Source organism: Pelodiscus sinensis, chromosome 26, assembly GCF_049634645.1.
Source record: "Pelodiscus sinensis isolate JC-2024 chromosome 26, ASM4963464v1, whole genome shotgun sequence".
Classification (NCBI taxonomy): Eukaryota; Metazoa; Chordata; order Testudines; family Trionychidae; genus Pelodiscus; species Pelodiscus sinensis.
The window spans coordinates 13,167,150-13,181,149 of NC_134736.1; the positions used below are offsets into that span (position 1 = coordinate 13,167,150).

Here is a 14,000-nt window from a genome sequence, read left to right on the forward strand (position 1 = left end):
GCAAACTAAATCCTGCCCAGGCTTTTACTGCCCCGAAGCTAACCCCACTGCTGGTTTGGACAAGCTCTGGAATAAACATATGTCTTCAGGGCTTCCTCCCCTCCCTCTCTGCTCCGGCAAATACACAGACTACAGAGAGCTCCAAAGCTCCCAAGTGGGGAATGCAGCACACAGCTCTTGACCCAACCAGAATGTTGCTTTGGCCAGGCCTGGCGCCGTGAGAGTTCCCAGTTGGATTTTGTTTATTTTGCTTGGAGGGCTAGCCCATCACTGGTTCCCATGTCTGAGGCTGTGCCTCTCAGGCATGCATGGCCCAATTCCAACGTGGAATTAACCCACTGATGCCCCAGGACCTGTCATGCCATTACTGGAATGTTAATTGGTCTAATGGGTTTAATGTCAACAAGTTCTAACGATCTCACATATAATGAGCTCATTATTTTTGAAGCCTGTTTTCAAAGTGTACATTGTGGGCAGCATCCCAATGCAGTCTCTGCATACCCAGCACCAAAGCCAGAAAAGCTGCCGCAGAGAATGGGAAGCAGCCCCAAATGAGCCCAGGTGTATCTAAAAGACTAGCGACGGAGGTGTCTCCTTTCCCTTGGTCTTCTGGCCCCACCCCCTGGGCGAAGGGATAGCAAAGCCTTATCTGGGTATCTTTTGCTGTTCCCAAGCTCTGACCCTGGGGAAATGCGAGCACGGCTTCCTCCAGGGGCAGTGGGTTTGTGGAATTTTTTGTGGTACCCAGAATGGGTCCAGGACCCCCTCCATCAGCTGCCTAAAGCTCTGGGGTAGAGTTTGGGCTCTTAAATGTATCTCCCATGGATGTCAATGCCATGCTACAGCACGGCAGCATTTATTCATGCATGTGTTTGTTTCTTTGTTTCCTTGATTGTTTATTTAGCGTTGGCATGTTTGCCAAGCCATGCAACAGCATTTTGAGTGTCCAAGTGGAGTGCCCAGAGCCCACCCCTGAATTTGGTTAGCAGCCCCTTCTCAGCAATGTCTAGCATTCGCTCTGTGTCATAGCTGGGCTCTGGATTGCCTGGAGACCCGGCGGGGCTGGCTGGCTGCCTGGAGACCTTGCACACTGATAACGTAGCAGGTCTAAGCCTGGTGAGCAAGCAATGAGGTCTGTGACGAGGAAATGGTTGCTGTTAAGCACCAGTCTTCCCGCCACCGGGACTCCACTGTCCTGTAAGATCAGCTCCCCAAGCAATGTTGATGGACTGAATATGCTGCTGTGCGAGTGTAGACACTGCATGACTTATGTCCACCCTGCGAGTCCTCCAGCAGTCCCACAATGCCTGATACTGTCCACTCTGGCCACAGCTGTGAGCTCAACTGCCCAGAGGTCATGGGAACAGGAAGCTCGTTAGTGTAATGTAGCCATCACCAAACGTCTGTGCAGATTTGCTGGATGCTAATTTCCCAATGGTTTGTTTTACCATTTTTGGCTCTAGGTACCCCATTTGTTTTGTTCCAGCCTTTTCCTCAAAACCTGCTGATGTGCTTCTCTTTGGTGTTTCCCTTGATTTTAACCAGTGCCCCCCTTTAACAAGGCTACATTGTGCCCGAGTTTTTGGTATCTTCTCCTTTCTGCATTACAGTCTTGTCTAGAGGTCTCCACCAAAGGTCAGGACGCATTGTGTTGTCAAACTCATAGCAAAAGACAGCCCCTGCCTGGAATCCCATAGAGCATAGGAAGACAGGACAGATAGAGCAGGAGAAAGGAAGAGTTGTTATCCCTGTTGTAGAGTTGAGGAATTGACACACCAGTGAAGCTAAGGGGAGATTTTCAAAGGCAGAGAGTGCAACGAGTTGCCTACATGCCAGTCATGTCCCTGAAAATCTCCAGCGAGGTGATTTCTCAAGGTGACACAAGGAGTGGATCTATTTCCTGTGGCCTGAACCACGAGTCCATCCTTCTTCTCAGTCTTCCTTTTAGAAAGACATGTTTTTAAGATTCTGCACCTCCATGTTTCACCTTTGCTTGCTCCCGTATTTATGAATGAGGCTCACTTTATTTTTGCCTCTGATTTTCTACTTGCTCTTATAGTCCCACTCTTCTCAGTACATGCAAAGCTGAATTAATGGTCACCACCAGCAAGCCTAGTGATTATTTCCACGGTCATGAGCAATTGATCCCCCTGAACACGAGATAGACTGAAGAGTGTCCTCTGCCCTCTGGATCAGGAGAAAGCCCACGAGTGCCCATCACTCCACTGCTCGATAGAGTGTAGAACTAGGAAACACCCACACACTGTTATGGGCTGGACTTCCAGCCGGGTTTCACTCTCATAGATCTCGGCAGCACTGTTAGGCTTGCACCAAAGCCAGTGGAAATATTCCCGCTGAATTCAGTGGGCACTGGGGGCACCTACTTACATTTCATTCTTATCAAGTCCTCCTGGTCTTCAAGCACATGTCCTGACACCATACTGACTTGCGTTGGAGCCTACAGAAGCCACTGTGAGCCTCACCAGTACTTCGGACTCTTAGATACGCCCCGCCCTTTCTTTGCAACTTGCCACGGTCTGGGTATTTTGCACTTGCTCTTTTCTCCCCCCTTCGGAAGAAAATAGTTCTTCCACTTCTCTATTCCTGAACATCCCCGAGGCCATGTCTTTACTGCCCACTGCATAGAAGCGATAGCGCTCTCCTGTCGACTCTGGTACTGCACCAGAATGAGAAACGTAGGTAGAGTCGACAGGAGAGGGTCTGCTGATAACTAACCGCAGTGAAGATCCCACGGTAGGTAGATCTCAGTATGTCAGCTTCAGCTACGTTACTCACATAGCTGAAGTTGCGTAACTCAGACCGCCTGCCTGCTCTCGCGTAGACTAGGCCTCGCCGAGCACTGGCCACGTGCTTGCCTCTGCCCTCTGCTGAGTGAACTAAAAATGAACATGGGTATTTTTCCTATTGATCTCATTCTGGAAACCCTGCCCAGCGCCCATAGCAGTGAGAACTGTACCCCTCCATGTGCAGCTAGTCACTCTGAGCTAGGTGAATAACCATCATAAGAATGGCCAATGGATCACCTACTCAGGTGCTTGAATAGGTGATCCATACTCATCGAGGCATTATAGTTTTTTCTGTCTTCTTCTCTATCCTTATGCTAGTGGTTCCTACCATTCTGTTTGCCTTTTGGCTGCTGCTGCACACGGAGTGGATGTTTTCAGAAAACCATCCACAACGACTCCAAGATCTCTCTCTTGAGTGTTGTTATCTCATTTAATCTTTGTCATTTTGTATTCATAGTTAAGATGTTCATTACTTTGCATTTATCAAATTGAGTTTCATCTGCAATTTTGTTGCCAAATCAGCCAGTTCTGTGAGATCCCTTTGTTGGTAGGTAAAACCCACTTCATCGGATGAGTTGGAATGGAAATGTTATAAAGTTTCAGAGGGGTAGCCGTGTTAGTTTATAACTTTAAAAACAATGAATAATCCTGTGGCACCTCAGTCCTGGACTACACTACAGAGGAAGATTGAATTAAGATACACTACTCCAGCTACATTAATTACATAGCTGGAGCTGATGTATCTTAAATAGCATTTCTGTGCCGTCCACACAGTGGCAAAATAACCTCCCTAAAGTTGAATTTATAAGTGGAGCGTCCACACTACCAAGCCCGTTATTTCGAAATAATGGGCCTCGGAATTCAAACTCTGTACTCCTGATTTGCATCAGGAGTAACTCTAATTCTTAAATAGTTATTTCAAAATAATGGGGGTGCGGATGCTCTGGCGCTGCTATTTTAAAATAATTATTCCCCAGAGTAATTTGAACTAATTACTCCCCAGTGCTTCCTGGGGCTCTAAATCCAAGGTAGCGTGTCCACATTAACAGAGCCTGCTCAGACCAGTTTTGAGGCTTCCCTATAATGTGGACACAATAGTTCGAATTTGTTAAATCAGGAGTTAAGTCAGATTTAGTAATTTCGAAATACTTTCCGAATGTAGACATGGCATAAGGTGCCATAGGACTATTCCTTGTTTGGAAGTTATGTTCTTGTTATGTTTGTTATGTTATGTTCTTAAGTTATGGTTAGTGAAAGAGTAAATAACATTTCCTTAGTCTATTTTTCCACACCATTCATGATTCTAGTCCTCTAACATAGCCTCTCACCCTCTTGTTATTTCTTTTCCAAGCTGAAAAGTCCCAGTCTTTTTAATCTCTCCTTATATGGAAGCTGTTCCTTAGCCCTAATCATTCCTGTTACCCTTTTTGTACCTTTTCCAAATCCAATAGATCTTTTCTGAGATGGGGCGACCAGATCTCCATGCAGTATTCACGATGTGGGTGTGCTACGACTTTATGTAGAGGCAATATGATATTTTCTGTCTTACTATCTTTTCCTTTCCTAAGGAGTCCCAATATTCTTTTAGCTTTTTGAATTGCTACTGCACATTGAGTAGATGTCGTCAGGGAACTATCCACAGACAGACATTCCAAGATCTCTTTCTGGAGTGGTAACAGTTATTTTAGATCCCCTCATTTTTGTATGTATAGTTGGGATTTATTTTTCCATGTGTATTACTTTGCATTTATCAACCCTGAATTCCAGCTGCCCTTGTGTTACCTAATCACCCGGTTTGGTGAGTCCCTGGGTAACTTTTTGCAGTCAGCTTTGGACTTAACTACTTGGAGTTATTTTGTATCATCTGCAAATTCTGCCACCTCACTGCTTTCCCCTTTTTCCAGATCACTTCTGAATAAGCTAAACAGCACTGGTCCAAATGCAACCCCTCAGGGCACACCACTATTTATTCCTATTCTCCCCCCCCCAGCTTTAAATGGGGGTTCCTGGCAATGGATTCATGATCCTCTAACCATCCGTCAGTTACTGGAATGCCCAGCTCTCTGTTATCTTAACCACCCTGCCTCCCTCCCTTTATAAACAAACTCCCTGACCCAAAGGCAAAGCTGCCAGCAGCACAAATTCTGCTAGTTAAGAGCCACCGCTGAAGCCAGGACATGAGCGTCAAGCTGACCTCAAGTGTGAAATCCGGGGTTTAGACGTTAGGGGAGCTACAGACCCTTGCCTTTGGGGGCCCTTGCCTCACTTCTTACTTCTTTTTCCAGGTCACTTACAACTCGTGACTATTGCAATGGGGAAATCTTTGGAAGGTTTTACACTTGAACAAATATCTATTTACTGACCACCAGCTCGGAGGCTTTCCCCATGGTCTGTTCATTATCCAAAACCAGCTAAATGTCCGCACTCTGCCAACCTGATTTCCCTTCCTCTTGGATTGCTTATTCAAGTCACTCTGCTGAATTGGTGACCGCACTGTTAGTGCTTAGCAGGAGAGTAGGATCCTTCCATGACATCAGCACAAAGGGCCCCAATCGGCCTCACCCCAGGGCTGCTCCGTTGATTTGGCCTGGAGGGATGCATTTAGTTGCCTTCTGAGTGACTGAATTGGAGACGCTCTGCTACAAGACAGACCAAGGCTGGTCAAACCCCAGCGTTTCTTCTGAGTTATTTCAAGTGCATTAGTACTAGAAACAGCAGGGCAATTGTATCTCCTGCATAACTCTGTGAAAATCAGTGAAGAAGTTATCACAGAAATTATTTTTTCCACGGCCTCTGGGATGGCAGAAGTAGGACCCTGAGAAATTGCGGAAAACATTTTTGCAAAAAGCGTCAAGATTTTGTCTGCATTTTGTGTGTATGTAGATATAATGGGAGATTGGGTTTATGCAAAATGATATCTTGTGTTTCCAGTGTGAAAATGATTTCTATTGTAAACAGAACCACCACTTCTAAATATTTCCTTGACTTGCCGTTGTTCCTGGTTCTTTGCTTCCCGCGGACAATATGGGAACCTAGGGAGCAAAGAATGTCATTTCTACAAGTCTTCTAGTCCCAGGCAGATATGTCACAAGATAAATGGGGCCTATTGGTGGGGAGAATGTGCATGAAGCTATAGAAATATTTCTGAAAGCACAGCGGAGTTGGTTAATGCAATGGCTCTGAATTTGTTTACTCACACAAGAAAGCAAGAGTTTGTATGAGCTTTCAAGTACACAGCCACTCCATTAGCATCAACTGGAAAGCTCCGTCTGCTCCCAGAGCCTTTGAGAACTGCCATGTGCAATGTCTGAAATGCCAATGAGGCTTCCCAGGCTGCCTGGAGGAGAGGAAGGAGGAGTTTCTGAGCTCCAACTACGGGTAATTATGAAAAGTTACTTACAGTACTTGTTCCCATAAGAACTGGGGTCACCAAATGAAATGAATAGGCAGCAGGTTTAAAACAAACAAAAGGATGTTTTTCTTCACGCAGCGCACAGTCAACCTGTGGAACCCCTTGCCAGAGACCATGACTTTAACAGGGATAAAAAAAAAAGCTAGATAGATTCATGGAGGTTAGGTCCATCACCGGCTATTGGGTAGGAAAGGTGTCCCTAGCTAAGTGATCTCCAACCTTTTTACACCCAAGATCACTTTTTAAATGACAGACCAAGCCAAGATCTACTGCCCCGCCCTCTCTATTCTTCTCCTCTCCATCACTTGCTATCCCCAATCCTTATACTGCTACTTTAAAAAAAAAATTCCCACCATTCCTCGCAGCTACTCACCTGTGCTGTTGCTCAGTGAGTAGCTGCTCCTCAAATGAGGAAATCTAATGTACATGTACTGTGCAGGCGCGCAGTTCAGAGAGGGCTCAAGAGCTACTCTTAGAGCCTCCGAGATCCACCGGTAGATCCCGATCTACTGGTTGGTGACTGCGGCCCTAGCCTCTGTTTGTCTGGAAATGGATGACAGAAGAGGGATCACCTGTTGTGTTCATTCCCCCTGGGGCATCTGGCATTGGCCACTCTCAGTAGACAAGACACTGGGCTAGATGGACCTTTGGTCTGACCCGAGTGGCCGCTCTTATGTTCTTAACTCGGGTGCTTCTAAGATGAACCCGGTACCTTCTCTACCATGCACTTGAGAAGTTTCTTGACTCTATGGAAAATCCTAGGACTGATGACTCCCTGTATTTCACACATGCCACTGCCAGGACAATGCCAATGGCCGGGCAGAAGCAGAGAAAAGAAAAAGGCATGCTCATTGGTCATTGTCTGATTGGACTCCTGCTAGGCCCCGGAGTGACTGTGGCTTTCTCGAGCCAGAGCTAGGCCTTTCCTCTGTTTCACTGGCAGCTGGCAATGAACATTAGCAGGTTCATGCGCCTGCTTCTGACTAATGTTGCAGGCCAGAGCCCTGAGCAAATCACAAGCGTGAAATATTTCAGGACCCCCCTCCCGTCCTCTCACCCAATTTCCTTTGGCACATGAGCACCCCTTGAATGGCTTTGGGTTTCCGTAGCATGTCTGGCGTCGGAGGCTGGACTCGTACACCCAGGAGCAGGCAGGGGCGCAGCTTTTGACTGACTTGTCCTTTTTTTTTTTTTTTTTTTTTAATCAAGCTGAACTTTCTCCCATCAACAGGTTCTAGATGTGAATCAATCCCATGATGCAACATGTCTCCCCAGCACCAGCTCTGACAATGATGGCCACACAGAGTGTGCCCCCTCCCCCTTACCAAGACAGCCAGCAGGTGAGTGCTGCAGAGCTCACACCGGACACCGCCCCAGCAAGGCCGGGCCAGGGGCTTGCCAGGCACTTCCACTGACAGCCGCTGTGGAAGCCTTTGGAGAGTTGCAGGAAAGCAGCAGGGGACTTGGCATCAAAGAAAACATCCCTTGTGCATTTGTACTGCTGCCAAGTGCAAAGCAAAGTGGAGCCTGGCCAGGAGTGGAAGGAGCCGAGGTTGTTATCTAGACCCAAATGCAGCTGGCGCTCCAGTGCGTTGCTGGATTTTGGTCTGAGCCCTTTAGATCCCCAAATACCAATATCATGTCCCAGAGACAGACTTCCAAAGGCGGGTAGGTGCCCAAAATGCATTTCGGCACCTCGTGGGCCTTTCAGACGCACCTGAGAAAGTTTGGACCTTCAGTCCCGTTTACTGGGATGCGCGCTGGGGACATGTCTGACCTGGTAACCCCCCCCCCCCCCCCAGATTCCTCCTTATGAAAAGGGCCTACGCTGGCCTGGCCCAGCTTGCGACTCCCACGTTTGAAGATGCTGCCCTGGGCTCTCTTGTTCAGAACATGGGCTTGGGAGACAGCCAGTGGCACTTAGACTCCTAAGTCTCCAAATCCCCTTTGAAAATATTAGTTAGGCTCCTCAATCAGTTAGGCGCTGGGGTGACACTGAGCACAGGCGCGCCTAAATCTCGTTACAAATCTGAGCCTTACACACAGGCCTGCCGACAGGAGTCCAAAGGGGGAAACTGCCCCCGGCTGCAGCGATTCAGAAGGGCCCAGGGCTCTTTGGCTGCGGCTGTGGCAGTGGCTGCACTGAGGGCTGCAGGTTGTGTCACGCTCTGGGTGGCACTGAGGGCTGGCTGCCCCCGGCCCCCCCCCTCCGCCCAAAGCCCTGCTGCCCCCCTCCGGTCCAGGGGCCCGACAAGACTGTTGGCTCTGCTGCTGACCCACTTGTGCAAGTTTTGCCTAGCACTGCCATGTGATACTGCTCCCCAGGAGAGGGGAGGCGTGAAAGGGGACAAATCCAACATGCCTGGCATCACCGTGTGAAATAGGGTTGCCAGGTGTCTGGTACTGACCCCCGACAGTCCGGTATTTTCACTTCCTGTCTGGTAAAAAAAATCAGAAAATACCGGACTCCTAAAATGTCCTGTATTTTCTGATGTTTTTTCCCCTGACAGGAGGCAAAATACCAGACACCTGGGAACCCTACCACACTCAGCAACTGGGCCCAGCCCCTGGGCCTCTCCTGGACCCCCCCAACTCCTCCTCCCCACTTACCTAGTTCCTCAGGGGAGTTCTCTTCCCTCACAGAGTAAGAAAACGAGATGGCCACTGGCAAAAAACCCCCCCAAAGGCCTTAAAGGGGCCATGCTGGTTTTTTTTGTATTATTATTTTGTTTTGTTTTGTTTTTTGCTCAGCAACTCCCCCCCACCCCCCCTGCTTTTTTCTTCTCAGCCGTGGTTTTTCTTTTTTTTTGGGGGGGGGGGGGGGGTGTTCAGTATTTTTGGTTAAACCATCTGGCAGCCCTACCCAGAAGAGTTCACGCCAAGAAACACAGGCAGAAGTGCTATGACTTTGGGGTGGGTGGGCCTGTCTCACGGGGTCTTTTTAAAAAATCTGTTACTTTTGCACCGTATCGTTCTGAGGAAAGGAGGGGCGAGGAGTGAGAAGCCGTCAAATGGTTTCTGAAAGTATCCTGGGGGCCAGAGAAGAGTTTCTTTTCTTTCCCGGCCATTGGGACAAGCAGGAAAACTGCTCTGCTGGCAAGGCGGCCCTTGGCTGGGGGAAGGGAGCTGGCGGCCTGCCAGCTGAAAGGAGACAAGGCTGCCTTGCTGAGTTCAAGTCACTCCTTGGAGAGCCATAGAAGATACACGCTTACAACAGGCAGCTGTGGTCTCTCAGCAGCTCTGACACATGCCTGCACCTCACCGTGCTGATCCCATGCAAGCCTTCAGACCGCTCAGACACTGGCCCCGTGCTTCTGCAGATGGGGCTCATGCAAAGCTGGCTAAGGATCAGCCTGCGTTGCAGAAGGCACCGGGACTGCCAGGGGTCGGGAGTTGGTGAATACTACACAGCAGGGCTGAGCCTGTGCTCTGATCTAGAGGTGAATTTTCTTTGGCGCGGCTCAGGCCCCTTCTGTGGTCTCTTTCTGGGGCCTTTCAAGCAATGTCGTATTCCTGGGCAGAGCGGTACAGCGAGGCTGGAAAGCGCTCACGCCATGGGAGTATTTTTAAGGGTGTGCACAATGGGGCAGCAGAGCTGTCGAGTTCCCAAATCCCCTTCCCCAGGCGGTTAAACTAGCCAGACGAGGCCCTGAACTAACTCTGAACCCAGGGCAGCAGAAAAAGCCGTGGGCACTCTGGGCTCACCCAGGAAACGTTACACTGACTAGCCTGCTGTTCGAGGCATCACTCCTGAAGGAATGCCTGGGGCGCACACAAAGGGAAGGGTTTGATTTTTGCAATCCCCCCCCCATCCTGTTTATCGGTTCTCTCTGCCTGAGGGGCTCCTGCAAGCCCTGCTGCCGAGTTACACTCACCCCAAAGCCAGGGCACAGAAGATAACAGCGATGAGCCCGATATCAAACAACCAGTGCAGCTCGCCTTTTGCATTTCAAGCATCAAACACTGGCAGAAAATGCTTCATGATCAAGCTACAAAGTGCACGTAAAACCCCCTACAACTTGAATTGAATAAATGTGGAGAATGACTGAGTGTGAGGAAACTGTGATCCACTCAGCGAAAATCAGCAAATAAATTATTTGCTCAACCCCACAGTTAATGAACTTAGACTGTTCAAGCCAGGACCCGAACTGTGAAAATTCCTTTCTGATATTTACCCGTCAGGAGCTAGCGTAAGTGGACCCCCCAATACTAAAACATCAGACCCACTGGACCAAGGGCTTGCTAGAAGGACATGGCTATGAAAGGGGATCTCGGGGCTTGTTTATTTTGCTGGATCCTGGGGGCAACAGGTGGTGAAAGAGGCTAGGGGCATAATGGCAAGATGGGGGTGAGTCTAGAACTTTTTCTTTTGTAACATGGGGTCACAGTATGCAAAAGGCTGGGAGCCACGAGAGTCAGTGCTGTGAAAGCACTTGACAGTGCAGCTGTGTGAATGTTCATCACAACACTAACAATGCATTTCTGGCGTTTCTGTGAAAATGGCTCATGGCAGCAGGAGAGGAACACACAGTGAGCATGCAGGGCTGTGGCCGTGGCTGTAGCAGGCGGCATGATGTGCGTAATCAACAGGGTTTTCTCCACTCTTTGGATGCCCATGCAAATGCTGAGCTGGTTTCACGGTGCATTTTCTAGTTCCAACTGGATCGGTTGGATCGGGTCATGTCATTTAACTCATATTGTGTTATTTCTGTTTCCCTGATTAGCTGCTTCCCAGAGACCGTGTTGTGTTTCTCGGAGTGGAGTGAATTTGTATTTAGGAAGCTGGCCAGGCAGATGGTTCTTGTGCTGTCTCACTACCAGTTAGGCAGGTGTGAGTTAGGGTTGGTGTAGGTGGAAGGGTTCAGTCCCATGGCAAAGTCCTTCTTGAGGTTCACCTTCAGAGTTAAGGCTGGACAAGGATTGGGTTGAAGTTTGATGGCACTGGGATCATGCCATCCCTGGTGTCTAGGGACTTCTCCGAATGACTCTGGAAAACTGGCCTGGACTTCATGCACCAAACCAAAGAGCAGCTCCTTTCCCTCTGGGCCCCTGACCCCAGTATTCTGGTGAAAAGCAGCTTTTTAGGGAGTTGGAAATGCACAGAATGAAATGGTGAAGGCTTTTCCAGTCAGTTCTGCACACTTCCCCTCCATCATGCACCCAGCACAACTTGTAGGTTAACAAGCTAGAAACGTGAACCCATAAGAAAGGGAAGAAACTATAAACAATGTTTTATTTTATGTTCCAAAATGTTGGCAACCTTCCTGCATAATGTGGCTCCAAAAGTTAGAACAAACCTCTGCCTAAGTGCAGGTCAGGATTTCGCTGTTGCAAAGAATGTCTACCCAAGCACCCAAAACGTAGACATGGAGTTCTGTGACATTATTAGATTTAGTTGCTGAGAAGTATCAGGGGTGCTTTGCAGTCTGTGCTGGGCTCTGTGGGCCAACTCCCCTGACTTTTCTAAAAGCAGCAGCGTTTGGGTGTCTGAAAAGGCAGCATTCCCGCCCCTTGTGGGGCTAGGTTGGGCACTGAGCTTTGTGCTCCAAACTGAGCCAGGAGGGTCAGATCTGCTAGTGCAGAAAATTCACCAGCTGTTCTCGGCCAGGTTTGGCAGGTGTCTTATGACATCAGCTGTCCTTCCAAGATCCCGTCTGCTTGCCATTGGATGCAGAGAACCGGCCCCTGTGTGCACTGGCGCTAACCTGGAACCGACATTTCAGAGCGGATTCTGTTGCACAGCCTTAAACTGGAAGCCATGGTGACCTCCCTAAAAATGACAAGGGCTGGGAAGTGAGGGTGGGCCCTGACCATCAATATTTCTGTGTTTACTCTTCAATGAGGCCCCCTGGGATGCGCTAGGAAACAGTCGTGTCCAGCGGTGACAGGAAGCGGGTTTGCCCTGGTGCGCAGCCCCGGCACGAGCAGGCTGAGCTGTGGCCACAGCCAGCCGGGAGCTTTGGAAAGAGCTGGAAGGGACCCGGCTTGCAGTGGGACAGCACCTGTCAGACATTGTCAGTTACTTGCACGGCTGGTCACATCAAAACTAGTGTGACCCTCTAAGCCAGCGAGAACGAGAGAGGCAGTTCAGTTCCTGGACAACTGCTAGATTGTTTTTATCTGCAAAGGCCTCACTCTTATAATCTCAGGGGTTCACGTGCCAGGCACGCCAATGTGTGCGCACGAGAGGGGTGTGTATTCCAACCACCACCGTGTTGCATACTACTCTTAGTGCTACCTTAACACTCAGTAGGTACCTTTTAGTGCATGCCAGCCTGGTCTGCAGGGCCAGCTACTGTGCAAGGCAGAGTGCTTTAGAAATCAATACCACACAGCCCCTCCCCCTCTGTGTCTCCCTCAAGTGTTGCTTTCACTTAAACTTCAGAGCATCAACATGCGCAAATGTTTGTGGTCACCTTAGTCTTTTTCTCATGCAAGTTCATTGCCTCTCTCAGGCTTTGGTCCCCTGGGGATGCTGGACACGTTTCCCGCAGTTAAGGCAGTAAGGGTTTTGTCCTCATTGGAGAAGAAAGTCATCCCCTGACTTGCTGGGCTCTTTATTCCATCCCTCTCCTCCGGCTAGCCCCCTCCCATGTGGCCAGCACGAGTGTCCTGTGGCAGGTCGTGTGGCCCCTCCCAGTGCTGGGTGCCCCTCTTGGCACTTCCAGTCCTGGCGATTGGGGGGTGAAAGTAACTTTGGTGCTGTCATAGCAGAGCATGGAGTCGGGGGTGGGTGTTGTGATATGAGAGTACCTGTACAAAACATAAATGGGGGGGTGGGGCAAGGGAGCAGCACTGAGCCACCAGGGGTCAGTGGCATGGTGTAGTCCACCTCCGGTCCTCCTGTCATCCCTCGGCTCGCCTGCTCCTTCTCCGTCTGCCACCGCCAGCTGGAGCCTCCTCTCCACCTCTCTGCTCCCAGCCCAACCCTCCTCCATCTCCGCCAGCGGGTTAGTGCTTGCTTTGCCCCCAGGTGCATAAGCCTGTGCCAGAGCTGCTCCTGGAGTGGCGCAGTTTATGCCCTCACCCTCGCCTTAGCATGGGGCTGAGAGTTCTGGGTTCTGGGCCCAGCTTTGCTGGTGACAAGCCTGTAACCTTAGACAGTCTCCGGGAAGCTGTTTCCCCTGCTGCAAAGTGGGAGGTGGTGATCCCTCACTGCAGGCTAGGGCAAGAGTCACTGACCTGTTTCCCCCCTCCCCCCCGCAGAGGGGTAGGGCGGGGAGAGAGTCCCATGGGGCTGGAGACAGCAGAGAGCTTTGGGCTGTCTCTTCCATACAAGCCCCTCAGGGCTGGGCCCTGAGCCCTTTTGCACAAATACAACAGGCAGGGTATGCGAAGGCCGGAGCCCGCAGACTCTGGGGGATGCTAAGGACATAGGCAGGGTGCTTCCCTTTTCAGTAGTTAACAGCTTTAAACGGGAGGGGCCGTCCCCTCGGAGCCGAGCAGCTCCGGATGAAATGTTTCCTGGATCTCAGTTACTGGACGCCTCCATGAGGGCTGCAGTCAGCAGCTGGGAGATGTTGGGGCTGGAGGGATTAGCCGATAGCTGCAGGAGAGGCTCAGTCATTAGCACAGGAATGGAGATTGGGGCAGGGTAGCTAAGTGTGAAGAGCCTCATTTAATTCACATTATACTGTGGATTAGCAAATCACAGCTGCTGAAAGGAGCTTTCCTGGCTAGTCCGGATGCTAAATGATTTTGTGTCCCAGGAGAAACTGAACTCTGCTTCCAACATGCGTTTCTGTGCTGGCCCGTGTGTGCCGAGCGACCCTGCGCCATTC

The 14,000-nt window shown here is 49.8% G+C and overlaps 1 protein-coding gene across 16 annotated transcripts in view; it reads left to right on the forward strand.

The window, feature by feature from the left end:
- The window catches only part of PKNOX2 (PBX/knotted 1 homeobox 2), a 339,410-nt gene that overhangs the window by 185,356 nt on the left and 140,054 nt on the right, over positions 1-14,000 (forward strand). For 13 of the 16 annotated variants that reach the window (XM_075909457.1, XM_075909459.1, XM_075909458.1 and 10 more), the window contains one exon: positions 7,451-7,559. The exons of the other annotated variants lie outside the window; for them this stretch is intronic. In XM_075909457.1, the coding sequence (XP_075765572.1) occupies positions 7,473-7,559 (87 nt within the window). In that variant the 5' untranslated portion in view covers positions 7,451-7,472. Of the gene's footprint in view, positions 1-7,450; positions 7,560-14,000 lie in introns of those variants that run through there. 16 annotated transcript variants of the gene reach the window in all.